At 41.8% G+C, this 15,800-nt stretch overlaps 1 protein-coding gene across 1 annotated transcript; it reads left to right on the top strand.

Annotated features, from left to right (window-relative positions):
• Positions 1-2,302: 2,302 nt before the first annotated feature.
• Positions 2,303-6,434, top strand: tpi1b (triosephosphate isomerase 1b). Its single transcript, XM_083989666.1, has 7 exons — positions 2,303-2,551; positions 4,564-4,687; positions 4,860-4,944; positions 5,048-5,180; positions 5,320-5,405; positions 5,514-5,601; positions 5,694-6,434. The coding sequence occupies exons 1-7, from the start codon at positions 2,314-2,316 to the stop codon at positions 5,810-5,812; spliced, it is 873 nt and encodes a 290-aa protein (XP_083845792.1). The 5' UTR covers positions 2,303-2,313; the 3' UTR covers positions 5,813-6,434.
• Positions 6,435-15,800: the final 9,366 nt, after the last annotated feature.

Here is a 15,800-nt window from a genome sequence, read left to right as displayed (position 1 = left end):
GCAGCAGCAGCGGACCTGGAGCTGGCAACAACTAACTACTGCATTTAGGTATGGACAGTAACCTGTCTGCTCCACACAGGCCGGACACAGTGGAGGAAGTGTGCCCCCACATGGTGACACCCAGGAATAACAACACTGGCTGCAAGACCTTTACACGAGTCATGTCCTGTCCTCTGTTGCTCACCCTGAGGTTTCCCCTGGTTTTCCCTGTTAAAATGGTTTTCTATGGAGTTTTTCCTGGTCCTCTGACAACATTCAAGTAAAGATACTCTATATACCCATTCAAGTATCGCTTCAACATTCACACTTGCTTTTTTCGTGTGAAATGGGAACAAGATGAGCTGCTGCAGCTCTTCTCACGGAGGTACTACACTAAACTACTAAATAAAAGTTAATATAGATATATAAATGGACGACTGAAATATTATAACAAAAACAAAATCAAACAGAAACGTTGTGCAAGGATAGGCTGCAAATAGTATATTTGCCAAATACCTGAATGTGTTCGTTAAATTTGAAAGACAGTTGGAGTCATTTGGTTCAAGCCAGAATTGGTTCAAGACTAGCAAACTGTGATTATTCTGACTATTTCTTGCAGTCATATCTATGTTATTAATGCATTAGTAATCACAGTTTTTCATTGGACAGGTATATGGGCTTCTCTTTAAGAGAAACCTGCTAGATAAATTTCTAAAGAGCAAAAATTCCTTGCGAATTTCCGACCATTGAAACTGTAAGTACTCTAAGTATGTATATTGTTGTTATGGTGCAATAATGTAGCTGGACCAAAAGTAGCTGAAAACACAAATAATATATTTTCTTAAACAACTATCATATACATATATCGTGACAAACTTGAATCTCTTCAGAATTATAACTTTTCCCCCCATCAAACAGCATTTTGTTTAACCGCAGTGCATGCAGGGAATGTAAAAATCGTCCAATCAAAAGGTTTCATGCTTTGTCACTCAGCACAAAAAGGCGGGACTTTGGTCACATCAGCCAATCAAATAGCCTACACTGCACTGTGCTGTAGTCGATTTTAAACAGTGATATGACACACATCAAAGTGTTACAACAGTTTATGTAGTTGGCATTACAATTAAAGAAATGAATGTGAGCTCACAAAACAAATAGTTAAGAAAATAGATATCACAACCTGAAATTATACTTTGCAAGGTTTTGTTAATCCCTTTCCAAAATAATGAATGAGTAGTGCCATTAAATGGATACAACATTTTTTCCAGACATTTTGCAGGGTGTGGTTTCTGTCAGCTACAGTTAATCACACCAAAACCTATTTAAAAAAATCTATCTCCAATTTACTATATTGTAATACCAATAATAATAGTAAATTCTCACTTTTAAGTTTACTTCTTTTTTTTTGCTTTTGTTTTGAAAGTTTGAACTCCATTGTCTTTTGATCAATTTCTCAATATGTGCAGCAAATCCAGTGCTGTAATAACAAGTTCAAGAAACATAGCAAAGACTATGTTGTTGTTACCAGGCTGCAAATAGAGGTGGTGATGAGCAGACCAATTTCAGTATGTAGCCTACTGTAGGCCTAATTATAACTTACATAATTGCACTGTGTTTTCTGCATTTTTTATTTTGTGTAATACTGCAGCCTGACACATCTAGCTACAGGTTATTTGTCAATGATAAAAAAAATTGTGACAATTTACTATTTGGTTTCAGTGTTCCAGTGTTTTTTGTTTGTTTCGTTTTGCATATTTTTGTTTTCTTTTTTAATTCTCCATTGCGAAAATGGGGCTGCGTGGTTAGTTTGATTATATACTGATACTACAATAAAAAACATTTTCTGTCTGTTGAGATAAAAATCAAAATCTAATGTATAAAGAGTTTTAATAGAACGCCCAAGGGTGTCCTTGGACTTTAGACATTTTAGGTGTTTAGATCCTTATTCATCCCACAATACTGTCAAGAAATGGTTTCATTTGCTCTTTTTTCAAACTTTTGCACAGCAGCACATGTGTGGGCTCTGGATCATCTTGCAGCGTGGAACCCATGGGTTTGTATTTTGTAGTTTATTTCCAGATTTGTATATACTTTATATATGGCCCCTAAACTCATCTTATGTTTTGCAAATTTTGAAGTTTCTGTCACATTTGGCAAGTTTATTGGACCAGTGGAGACCCGTAGTACTCTATTTTCCTCCCGTCCCCACTGAAACAGGTGCACTTGAATGCAGCATGACATTTTGCGCTTCCCCTTCCTCAAATGGGGAGATGCGTTTGCGGGCGTGCCGCGACAAACCAATGGAGCCGAGCGAGAGGAGGGGTTTAATTTCCCATGTTCATAAATACCCCTCGTTACTGTTTCACGTCCGCTCTCTTGCCCCAGTCGAGGTGTACCCTGGTGTCTTGTCGGTACCGTTTTGATTCTCAGCAAACACTCTACCCCCCAAAAAAACCTGCAAACATGACCAGGAAATTCTTCGTCGGTGGAAACTGGAAGATGAACGGCGACAAGAAAAGCCTTGGGGAGCTCATCAACACCATGAACGGAGCCAAGGTGGACCCCAATGTCGGTATGTGGACTCAGACAGACGCTGCATCCAACCCCCCATTGACTATTTAACATTTTAGCCTGTTGTTTTTTCACAGACACAGTCACTTTTGACAGCTGCTTTAGCCACGTTTCATTCCGGCGGTGCATTCAGGGTTAAAAAAAAACGGGGAAAAAACGACTCGGTCATTCAATAAATCAATGACACAATCAGCATCACAGAGCGTCCACCTCCATTTTATACCCTAATAAAGTAACATTGAGTCTAGAGTTGGTAAAAACCGAGCTCACACGGAGCTACAGGCGGGCAGAAATGGATAGACACAGCTAGATGATGGGATGACGTTAAATGGGATTTTCTGGGTAATGTCGGTGGTGGGCGTGCGTTTGCAGCGGCACGTAGTCCAGCCGTGAGCCCTGCCTCTGCTGTGACTGTGAGAGAGAGAGAGAGCACGGTGCATTCAAGTGACTCAGGTCGCTGCTCGTTCAACTGATAACACAGCAGCAGCAGCAGCAGCAGCAGGCCACATCGTGAGACAGTTTTGCGAGTTATTTTTAATGCAACTTGTTGAGACGGCCGAGGGACCTTGGACATAGTGGTTCGTGTGCAGTAATCTGGGGGTTTCCCTTTTGTCCAGACGGGGCCTGAACGCAGCAGTAGACACTCGGCCTGTTGCCTGTCTGCTTCCTGCTGGCTGCACACAACCTACTCACAAGATGCCGCCGCCGCTGTTGCTGCTGTTTTCAGACACTACTCTGTTTGTTCAGTGTGTGTGATACCAGTGAACTGACGCAGGGAGACGCTGCATGTGTCCGGGCCTGTTTCCGCTGTCATCCGGCCAGTTGTGCCGCTGCTGCTGCTCCTGCAAACTGCTGTTATGTAACTGTGATGTTGTGCATGTCAGGCCTGATCCGCTGTAGAGCAGACTGTCACTTTGTTCAGCTTCTCCTTGGACATTGGTCCATTAAAGAACCACTCCTCCTCCTCCCGTACAGAGTCAGCCTGAAACCCAAGCACCATTTCCCCAGTGGCCTCTCCACTGAGCTTTAAAGTCAAAGTTCATCTGCTTCCTCTCCCCGACTGATTTTACTTCACATGAAGTATATGTAAACTCCTTTATTTGACCTTTTGAACTCTGACCGGTGACTTTTCCTTGACTTCTGCAGAATGCAGCCATGTGGGCGACCTTTCAGAGGCTTGAACTCAGACCTTTAATGCAGAGAGGTCTGAGCAGTAACAGTGGAGAAATGACCTTTAGTCAACCAATGATAACCAGAGGCGTTTTAATATAGACTCCTGCAACTCCAAAGATATAGTTACATTGTGAATGTCAGTGTCTTTACTGTACTGTACAGAGTACAGATAGAGTACAGAATAGTCCTGCTGTTAACTTTGCTAAAGTCACGTTTGCACATGAGCAAACATTGCTTTCCTGAGTTTCTCAATACAATCTGTCAGTTAGGCAATGGGCAGTACAAATCTGGAGCTTGAGTTTTGATTTTAGTTTTTAGTGCTGCTGCAACTAGTGTCCCTGAACACACTAATGACTCAGTTTGTTGCACATGTACATTTTTGTTAATTTAAGACCTAATGGTCAGATTGGTGATAGTTTCCAGTCTGGTGGTTTGGACCTTTACTCATGTTTAACCCTTTCATGTGACGTCTGGGTGGAATTTTGTACATAATCTTTAACATTCATTAACTCACATGCTGCTGATGTGCCTTTTAGCAGTTGAACATGCTGTTTTACATTTATGAAAATGAGCCAATAGGAAATATAGAGCACTGAGACTATTGTGACTTTATCTGACAGAAAGGTTATGAGATTATTATATTACTGGAAATGAAGAACATGCATGTATCGCTCCAAATCTAAATCAAATATGTATTGTTTTAAACCAACTCATCTAAATTATGACCGACACTAGCATAAAGTGCATTTCAAATGGTCACATCATTGATATTAAAGAAGCTGGATAAACCGGTCTTCTTGTGAAATGTAACCTGAGCCTTGTTTTGTTGTGTTTTGACAGAGGTGGTTTGCGGTGCTCCAACCATCTACCTGGACTTCGTCAGGTCCAAGCTGGATGCCAAGTTCGGTGTTGCTGCTCAGAACTGCTACAAAGTTGCCAAGGGTGCCTTCACTGGGGAGATCAGGTACGCTGTGCCTCTGTCAGAGGAAAACATCAATGTAATGAACAAATAAATATGAATACATGAAAACTGCTGAAAAATACAGAAAGGTGGCTTCACGCTCCTCTTGGTGCTTCAGCCAGAGTACAGATGATGGGATTACATTTGTGTTCATTCTGTTGATCATTTGTTTCAGCCCTGCGATGATCCATGACTGTGGTGTGAAATGGGTGATCCTTGGCCACTCTGAGAGGCGCCACGTCTTCGGAGAGAGCGATGAGGTAAGTCTGGATGATTTCTATGCTCTAACTAGACAATTTTATTTGTATGAAGAAGATGGGGGAATAAAAGTTAAGTTAATCATTGCATCTTATGTTGTGTTAGCTCATCGGCCAGAAGACAGCCCACGCTCTGGAGAACGGTCTCGGCGTGATCGCCTGCATTGGCGAGAAGCTGGACGAGAGAGAGGGCGGCATCACAGAGAAGGTGGTCTTTGCTCAGACCAAGTTCATCGCAGGTACGAGACTGTAGAGGTTTATATGAACAGACTAAATATTGTAACGCATATTTCAGGGGAAGTTTGTGCAAGTCGGAGTTTGGAAATGTGAAATCTTATGAAATATGAATCCAAGTCTTATCACATGTCTCCCTCACAGACAATGTTAAGGACTGGAGCAAGGTTGTGCTCGCCTATGAGCCTGTGTGGGCCATTGGCACCGGCAAGACCGCCTCCCCACAGCAGGTAAATATTAGAAACCACTGCATATTTTCTGATTTAAAAAAAAAGGCATGTTTGCTACAGTCTCTTACATAACCCAACACAATGCATCTGTTTCCTGTAACATCTCAGGCCCAGGAGGTTCATGACAAACTGAGGGGATGGATGAAGACCAACGTGTCCGAGGCTGTTGCCAACTCTGTGAGGATCATCTACGGAGGTCAGCCCCCAGTGACGAGATGAAAATAATCCCGTTCTCGTTTTGACTTCCCACGTTCATCTCTTCTCTCATGTCTGCGCTCCTCTTCTCAGGTTCCGTGACCGGTGGTACCTGCAAGGAGCTCGCCTCCCAGAAGGACGTTGACGGTTTCCTCGTCGGCGGAGCTTCCCTGAAGCCAGAGATCATCGAAATCATCAACGCCAAGGCATAAATAAAAATAATATTAAAAAAAAAACCCATAGTAGCTGCAATGTCACCATGTCCAGATTAGAGGCCAGCTCCATTCAGATGATCCAGTTCCATGGTCCCCTCAACCTCAGCACTTAGCCATCTTCCCCCTACTTATTCAAAGTATTTTGTGTAATGATGTCATTCCCTCCTTTTCCTTTATCTTTTTTGGGTATATTTTGTCTTAAAGAAAAGGGACAGGTGACACATGCACTGTACTGCACTGAAAGAGTTAAATCCACTGAGAATAGTCTGTGCATACTAACTTCCACACCAAGTGCTCAAGCTGTAAAGACGGACAGTTGCACCTTGAGGTGGATGAACAGTCCACGCCTTTACTTGAAAAGTTTACCACCTTCTCTGCGTAAACAGTGTCACAGCTCTTGTCAATCAGATTTATTTGTCTTTTTAATATTGGTGTCTCTTTGTGTAATTATGATGTTCTTTCTGTGGCTTTTTACCTCCCTGTAGACGTGCATGATCCTCCCTCTCGTTGGCCGGGGGGGAGGTGTCCATTACATGTAATCCATATTGTGTCATGGCCGACAGGTTTAAGGGTGGGATGGCTGTAAGGAAACATCATAATAAACGGTTTAGAGACTGTTTCAGTGCGTTGTCTCTTGTTTTTCCACCCAATGGCCTACACCCTGTGTCTTTTTTCATGAAACCCTGAATTCATATTTTACAGAGCACATGGTTGTATACATGCCAGTTGGTTTCATAACCTGGCATGTTCATACACACACAACAGAAATCCCAGTGGTATTCTCAGACTGACTGAGAGAGGCTATCACATTACAAGAGTGAACCTCTGTCCAGACAATGCCATGCAGAGAAGTGTTTTTTTTAACTGCTATTTTTATCCCGGCAACTCAACCAAGACAGACACGAAGCAGTCAAAGTTTTGTCCATCAGGAGAATTATATGTCCCTGTGCAGACAAAGGTAATGTCTAATAGACTGGAAAATAAAACCCAAAAGCACTCTGAGAATTTTAAGGACATCTTGTGCTTTGCTCCCACTTCAGGTCTCTTCAGTGTGTAGAGAGCTCTCAGCCCAGCTTCTTAACAGCTCTCACTCTTTCATGTTACTGGACTCTGGAGTTCCCTCTTACATGTCAATGTCGAGACAAGGGCAAGTTTTTGTCTCAATAGATCAACAGACACAAAAGGACAATAACAGGCTCAGTCTCTAATAGAACAGAAAAATAATACAGACAGGCAGGTTGGAGACAAGTAATGAGCTTGAAGTTATAAGTGAGTAACGTTTTCAGGTGACACTGCAGATTAGTAAACACACTAAAGGCTAAACAAAGTCTCATCTGGGCTTCAGGCTGAGGTCAAAATATCATTTTGGTTTTCCATCACAATCAGCAGCTCTGTCTACAGCAAACACTCCTTCTCCCCAAGCTAAATATTTACTTTGTCACTTTTCACTGTGTCGAAATAACTGATCACACTCCTGCAAGTAGGCCTACTGTGTGTGGACACACAATATAGCCTACAGTAGTACCTTGTGTTATCAGAATAGTTTGTTTTATTAGACTTTTTACACACAAAAAAAGAAACATATCAACTGCATATACATATGAACATAACAGTATCAGTCATGTGTGTTGATACCAATATTTTCAGACAGAGCTTGTTCAATGGCCCCGGGACAATAATGACCTGTTCACTCCTATTGAATTTTGTCTCAACACATTATCCCAGTGTGTAACTATCCAGTGCTCCTATGGAGGAATATCATACACTGCGCCTGGTTTGCATCACTTCCATTGAAATATAGTTGAAATATATAGTTTAAAAACTAGGCTTGAACACATGGCCTCTCTATATGATCTGATTATGAAAAGATTTTTATTCTGTGGGTAATGGGGGCGGGACTAGATAAGCTTTTGCTTCTCCCGCTTTCGGCCATGTGTATTGTATTATTTGAACTAAGATGAAGTGTGATGATGATTATTTAAATTTACATGCCCGAAATAAACAAATTGATTGATTGATTGATTGATTGATTGATTGATTGATTGATTGATTGATTGATTGATTGATTGATTGATTGATTGATTGATTGATATAATGTTACCGTTTAATTTGTTCGTCGCACTTTCCATGCCCCACTTTACAAAACAAATGTGTGATTTATAAAATTATCACACACTAATTACACCTAAACAATGTAGAGATCACTCGTGGAAGAGGTCACTGATGTACTTATATTTTACTGCAGGTATAATAAAATTAATCAATTTCCCTTCAAAGTAGCAAATTATCTCACAAGTGCCCCTCTTATTTTTAGTAAATAGAAACTTTTTGAAGTTAATAATGTATTTTTTATTGAGTCAACAAGTGTGTTAATGTGCTGCACCATACACTTAATGGCCCCATTATTAGGTACACCTCTGCAGAGGCGTGGCAACCCAGGCAATTGCCTAAAGGGCCCCCTGAGCTGGAAGTGGGCCCCCTGAGACAGCTGACATTGGTCCATATCAATGACAACATGATGTTACCAGTGGCTGTGTACAGAGAACATTGAGCATAGTTTACAAAATTGAATCATCAATGGTTTTTGAATTAAAGCAGAAGTGAGTGATCCGGTCGTTTTCGCTAATGCTGCGTTCCAGGCAGGCTTTTGAAATCGTAAATTACAGCTTCAAGTCACAACTTACGACTTTGTAGCGTTCCAGGCAACCCACTCGTGTTTTTCCGACCTGTTTTACCGGTGAAAGTCACTATAACGGCCACTCGTAACTTCCGACCGGTGAACTCGTACCAGATCGAACTGGTACCACTTCACGGTCGGAAAAATACGAGTTTCCTTGAACGCACCATAACAGTCGCTACGTCACCACATTCACGGCGTTCCTTGGCTGCACACACAGCCCTGCATGCCGTTCTCTCTCCTCATTGGATAAAAACTGTAGGATACAATAAATGTTTTCTCTTCGGCTCAGAGCAGAGCAGAGGGACTGAGAGACCCGTGTTTCAGTCCAAACACTCTATGTAAGTGATTGCTGTCGGAAGATATAACTATTTAAGACTTATATTAACACAAATATATCACTCACTTCTGCTTTAATTAACGGTAAATGTTTGTTGCTGCAGAGTGTCTAGAAACGCCCCTGCACCTCTGGATACAATGCAGTGTACTTAATTACCTCTAGAAAACAAGTGAAAAACAACATTAAAATCATGTTTTAATTACATTATACTGAATTTTTTTCCCCCATCTACATTACATACTGACTGTACATGAACCTTTATCTTGTCTACCTCCCTGTGCAGCCTGGAGGCCCTGAGCTCTGCCCCTCCCCCTCCGGTCCACCAGGGGGCGGTAGACCCCCCACACTCAGCACTTTGCGTGGCTCCGGTCTCATGTCCGTGTTTACAAGCGAAGCGTGACGTTCAGGGACTCGCACGAATACGCCTCCGAGCGCAACTAAAAGGGACAAATTCCCCGCAAAACATGTCCAAAATGCTGTCACTGAGGGCTTTCCTCAGCGAGAGGCTGGCGGCGGCGGCCGAGGAGATCTTTGGAGCCGTGGAGAAGACAGTAGCCGAGTACAAAGAGGAGATCTCTCGCTCCAAAGATTTAGAAATCAGTCGGCTCAGGATGCAGCTGAAGCTCCTCAAGTCAGGTCGGTCTGAGTCCCACTGCAACAAAACCTCATTCACTTTCATAATTATTCAAGTTCAGTTACATAATTGTGATTTTTCCTCTGTGTGTGTGTGTGTGTGTGTGTGTGTGTGTGTGTGTGTGTGTGTGTGTGTGTGTGTGTGTGTGTGTGTTTGACCCTCAGACCCGGCTCGTGCAGACAGATGCCTTGGTGCCCAGCTGCAGCAGCAGCAGCAGCAGCAGCAGCACACACACCACCAGCACCATCACCATCCTCCTCCTCCTGCTCCTCCTCCTCCTCAGCAGCACCATCAGTCAGCCCCTGCTGTGGAGCCTCCTCAGTCCCAGCACTGTGAGGAGGCTGAAGAGGAGGAGGAGGAGGATGAAGGCAGCAGCATGGAGCAGGAGCGCCCAGAGCCGTCACAGCAGGTGAAGAAGGAGCAGCAGAAGAGCCACAGGGATTTCTGGATGGGCCACGACGCGGAGCAACTGGAGAACCTGGAGTCAGACATCAAAGACTTCATCTCCTCTCCTCCTGGCCTCAAACCCAACCTCCAGGACCCCGCCTCCTTGCCCTTCCACCCCTACCACCACCTCCACCACCACCACCACCACCACCACAACAACAACAACAACAGCAGCAGCAGCAGCAGCGAGGACAGTAAAGAAAAACCCTACAGCTGCTCTGTGTGCGAGAAGCGCTTCAGCAACTGCTCTCACCTGGCGGCTCACATCAGGACACACACGGGGGAGAGGCCGTACAGATGTGAGATATGCAGGAAGACTTTTATCACCACGAGCGCGCTCAACAGACACCAGACCATCCACACCGAGGGGAAACACTTTATCTGTAATTACTGTGGGAAATCCTTTAAATGGATGGAGTCTCTTGGCCGACACATTAGAAGTGTTCACAAGAGGGAAAACGTGCCAGTATGACACCCTGAAAACACACTCACCCCCTAGATTAGACTTGTTGTTATTGATTTAATCATATAAAATAGGTGCAAACAAAGAATGTAATGTCTGTCTTCTATGTTTAGTAGTGAATCCTGTTGTTTAATGTGCATGGACCTGAAGATCTATGAAGCCGTCTGTATGAAAACACCAGCTGCAGTAAACCATGTGTATACATGTGAACTGTGGGAGTACTCTCACTCTCTATTGTCATGTTTTGTTTTGTTTTGTTTTTTAAAAACACTATTCTTACAGGATAAAGTAGTAATACTGTAATCATTCTGCTGTGGTTCAATGTGTTTTTCTTTCTGCTCTGCAACATTTAGATCAGTAGGCCTAAATGGAGGCTGCACTGTTCTCCAGTAGGTGGCAGTAACAGCATTTCATTCATAATTTCTACAACACCTAGGTTATTTGCCAGTGCTAAGAGTGAATTATTTTTTTCTGGGAGGTGCAGTAGATTTCCAACCTTTTTTTTTTTTTAATAATCAAAGCGTTAATCAATATTTAGGTGGTATGGTCACCACATGCAGTATATTTCCTACATCTAGGTTGAATTGATCCATGTTGACCAAATACACGATCAAGGACCATTAAATAATATTTAAAAAATTACCTCAGAATTAAATATTTAAATGCTATGGGATTTTTTTCCCCCTCCAATGTTTCCCATGTGAGAATTTTCCGTAAGTGAGGAGATAACTGAGCAGAAGTACCCTCACTTTTCTTTTCTTTTTATTACCCTCAAACTGCTGTTAATTTGAGAAAAATAGTCTGTATCATGACACTTCATTAGTTCCATCTCTTTAATAGAAACTGTATGATTTCTACAATGAAATATTTAAACCCCTAAACTCCATGTTTATCAAATGGATGCACTCAAGTTGTCCGGGCCATTATTCTTTTAACTCATTTCCATACAAATTCTGCTCAACATATTGTAATTGATGTCTTTGGAAACTCCACCACTAGAATTTTAAATAAAGTCCTGTGGGTTTGAACTATATTTAGATTCACAGCTTGAGTTTGTAATGAATGATCCACTGGTGGGTCAGTAGCATTTAGAGACTCTAACCTCATAGTGTTTTTTTTTTTTTTTTTTTTTTTTAAGGAGAAATTGACATAACTTCCCATAATATCACACTCAAAGAGGCTTCACTAAATATATACGACTTCCATTCAACAAATCAGTTTTTCATTGCCCTTTTCTGCCGTGGACATTTTGACTTATTATAGAATAAAAAGCAAAGGTGTTAGTCATAACATTAACAGGTGTCCCAGGGGGTCCTAGCACTGTGACAGTGAGAAACAGCACAGTAATTTGCCCATGTGTCTAACCAGGCTCCATCATGAGTGGAGTGGAAGATAAGTGCTCATGAGTGATACAGAGAGGGAAGATTGATGAAGCCATGAGCCAAAAACACAACTCATATGAATTCATTTTAACATGGTAGCAACTGGTAAAAGTGGGTTGGTAGCAAACAGTTTGTCCTGGCTGAGTGTCAACGCAGACTCACAGGCCGATGTGCCCATAACTGGAAGTTGATTTTTTCTTAATCTCATAAAATTTATGCTTTTTGGCTGTAGCGTGCACAGCATGGTCACAATTACACCCTTCAGACTACAGTAGAAGACATTTTGATGTGTTTTAGTAGCGAAAGCACAGGTGTAAATAATAAAATGAATGATCACGTTCTTTAGTTTCAGAGCCCTGGTGTAGTGCGTGCAGTCTCAGTGTCACACTGTCATAGTTTTCAAATACCATCGTTAATGCTAAAATATTACATAGTAACACCTGTGATTTTCCAACCGTGAACCAAGCGAAAATATCTGCCATGAAAAAAAGGATCATAAAGACAGGACATTTTAGACAATGATATTTTAGATAACAGTGTGTTTCCAGATTCATGGAAACAGTTTGGGGAAACCTCCTCTTGTGTCAGCATGAGAATGATTTTCCAAGTTTGTTGTGGAAGAACTTCACAGAACCGAGATCTAAACTCTGTCCAAACCTGATGAATTGGAAAACAGAGTGTGAGCCAGGTCACAGTGTCCAATCTCAGGAGCAGATATCTGAAGCCTGGTTCCAAAGTCTTGTGGAAATGACAATTACTGGAAGCCGATGTAGCAGCAGATCAATGCCAGTGACTTTGGATGGAGATTTTCAACAAACATAAGAGTTCAGGTGTCAGTGCACGTTTGGACGTACAGTGTATTTGGCCTCAATTTTAGCTGCTGCTTTTGTTCACAGGGGAAAGACGCCTGGATCTCTTTTATAGTCAGGGTGAAACCTGGGTTTGCAAAACAAGGGAGCTGCAAGTGTAGAGGTGGATGTTTGTGTTATAAGAGCATTTTTTCGAGGTTATACTGATGTATGTATGCATTTACTTCCTGATAACGGCCATGGTAGATCTGGATCCTCACATCCCATGAAGCTGTAGAAAATCTTGTTGAACTGGTTTATTATTTCAGGCTACACTCACTTGCTGAGAGAGATTTTTCTTTTCTGAGAGCACTCATGTACATACAGGTGCTCTGTGCAGTAAACCACTTGTGACAAGTGTGCGGAGTAGACAATTAAAACGATGACACAATATCTCTTTGACATTGAAAATGTGGATTAGAATAAAGCTGAATTATGTGCCGGGGGCTCAGCTCCAAATCATGTGTGTAAACTGAAGTACTGAAAGTGGTGCTCTGCCCAGATCTGCCTTAACTTGAACACACTGTGCAGAGAAGGTTTGTGCATAGAGGTTGTAATATACTGTGATTTCTCTCTTTTTTTTTTACCACCCACTCTGTTGTTTGGTTCAATCTTTCAGAAGGTTTCCAAATCTCTAAAGGAGCAATGTGCTTCCCATTAACTCAGTGGCTAAAGGGCTCCTTCACTCTTTGTTTTCATTAAATGGGTACATAATGTTTCAGGTATCTGTGGAAACAAAAATTGTATTTATATAAAATTATATATATTATTATTATTATTATTTGCTGGAAAATGCTCTGGCATTATTTGGGGGGGGGGAACTAAAGATGGCTTGAATTTGTGGTTTTCCTTTGCCATTTTGTTTGGCATGTCACATTTTATTAAGATGGGGGGTTAAATAACAACAAATACAACAACAACAATACTACTATTGATATTAATAAATAATAACAATCATCATCATCATCATCATCATCATCATCATCATCATCATCATCATCATCATCATCATCATCATCATCATAAAGCATATTGAAAGCCAGATTAAAACAATAAAAAAAATAGGTCATTCACTCCAACATGTCATTATAATATAAAAGCCAGTTTATACCATGAGGTAGTATCAGAATAGTGCTCATGTAGATTAACTTTATCAACACACAGCTCATTAAAACAATGGCATGTGTCCTGATTCATAAAACCTATTTCATGTCCAGCTCTGACCATCTGCAACAGCAACCCTCTCTTTCCACCGCATTCAAACGCAACGTTTGTGTTTGGTTTAAGAGAAGCATCAGCAGTGATTGAACCTTCACAGTGACCAACACCTACAGGGACACACTTCTCAAAGCTTACAGCTCTCTTCTTCTTCCACACACCTTTGTGATTCTGAATGTCAATGTTTGTATCTTTACCCCCGATCACAAATATCTACCCAGTATAACCTTCGTCTTGTGTTAGCTTTCTACTACCATCTATGGTGTTCGGGTCAGTTTTGACCTGTGTTTTAAATCAGCTGTAAAATACACTAAAAACTTTTTTTTTCATCCAATTTGTTTTTCTTCTCTTAGTTACATTGTTAGGCTTCCTTATACATGAAAATATTGGTTCTAATGTTTTTGGTGTGGGCCCCTGGGCCTTTTTTTTTTGCCAGTATGACCCTTGGCTTCAATTGAATCTTCCTCTTATAGCTTTCTGCTACCATCTATGGTGTTATGGTCAGTTTTGACCCGAGTCTTAAATCAGCTGTAAAACACACTAAAACAATTATTTATCATCCCATTTGTTTCTTATCTCTTGGTTACATTGTTAGGCTTCCTCATCCATGAAAATGTTGGTTTTGCACTTATGATTTCAGTTTGAACTCTCATTATTGTTCTTATCATTATATCCGGGTCAAAATTGACCCTAACACCACAAATGTCATAATTTTAACCAGAGCATTTTAGAATTTTGTGAAAAAAAAAAGTTTTTGTTTTATTTTGTTTACAGTAAATTGAGATTCCTGACAAAGTCAAAAAGCCTTGATGCTAAACAAATTTATGTGGTACTTGTATCCATTTAAAAACTGAAAACGGGTCACTGGTGACCCGAACACCAGAGAAGGGATAAATACAACTGATCAATACATCCGCTCTTTATACCTGCCCAGGATGTAACATTTTGTACAGTACTACATCCATCTCACCACTGAGTAACAGGGAGACTTGAAGTGTAGTATTTTTGTGTGATGGGCAGTGAACACCTTGGACAGATGTTACTATGTTGGAAAGACGGCCTGGCTTGACTTACTTTGAGCTCTGACACCCATCAAAATAAGAATAACTTGCAAAGGCAAATAATAGGGGAGAGATAGGGCGAGTGGCTATTTAAAATGGGATCATTCACACAGTGCCAAACAGATGCCACAACCTCCTCTCCAGCTGTAGCCATCACCTCCTTTTGCCAAACAGCTGCTGTATGAAGGTGAATAGTTGGGCAGGGTCGCCATGGACCTGGTTTGTTCACCCCACACACAACTGCTGTGTTGTCAATGAAATCACGGTCTATTTTAAAATGCAGGATGGCAGGTGATGCACTGTAGCTGGAGTTGGACCAGTTTGAATCGCACTGTGGATGCTGATAAACCACAGGCAGCAAACTGTATACCTACCACAGTGTGTAGTAGTAGAGGGAGGTAAAGGGCTCTTGCTTCTGGTCACCCACATGTTGTCTACAACCACTTAAAGATGCTCAGCGGTGCCTCGAGATGATCCTCTGGGATCCTGCTCTCCAGGCTGAAATGGAGTGAGCAAGAGGTCAGAAGAGATTGATTGTCTGGGTGAGGGGAGGTGAAAGAGGCAACAGACTCGGTTCTCAGCCAGCACTTATGCCACTTTGCAGTTTGTCTGCTCCCGCTGCTGCTGTGGGCTTTGGATGGCACTCCTGTAGATGAATGAGATGTTGGGGGGGTTTACTAAAGTTTCATTGACGAGGGTAAGTATCCCTTCATGCAGGTTTCAACAGATGATCTACTTCAGGTCTATGAGAGGCATTGGAAAAGCATCTCTCCATCTGATCAGATGAAACAAACAAACCGAGGAGCTCCAGCGACTGCCACAGCAAAGCTGGAGATGCAGGGCAGCAGCCACTGGTCAGGTGCAATAAAGGGTTAAGTGGAGGTCCCAGGGCAAACTTTATGAAGTATGACAGCT

Source organism: Trachurus trachurus, assembly GCF_905171665.1.
Source record: "Trachurus trachurus genome assembly, chromosome: 16".
NCBI classification, from domain to species: Eukaryota; Metazoa; Chordata; class Actinopteri; order Carangiformes; family Carangidae; genus Trachurus; species Trachurus trachurus.
Note: the sequence above shows the minus strand (reverse complement) of the source record. Positions and strands in the feature narration are given on the sequence as shown.

Excerpts from the sequence above, each read along its gene's own strand:
- tpi1b (XM_083989666.1), top strand. The coding sequence starts at position 2,314 with ATGTTCATAAATACCCCTCGTTACTGTTTCACGTCCGCTCTCTTGCCC. Across the intron at positions 5,181-5,319 it reads TCAGACCAAGTTCATCGCAG|ACAATGTTAAGGACTGGAGC; the intron begins GTACGAGACTGT and ends TCTCCCTCACAG. Across the intron at positions 5,406-5,513 it reads AGACCGCCTCCCCACAGCAG|GCCCAGGAGGTTCATGACAA; the intron begins GTAAATATTAGA and ends GTAACATCTCAG.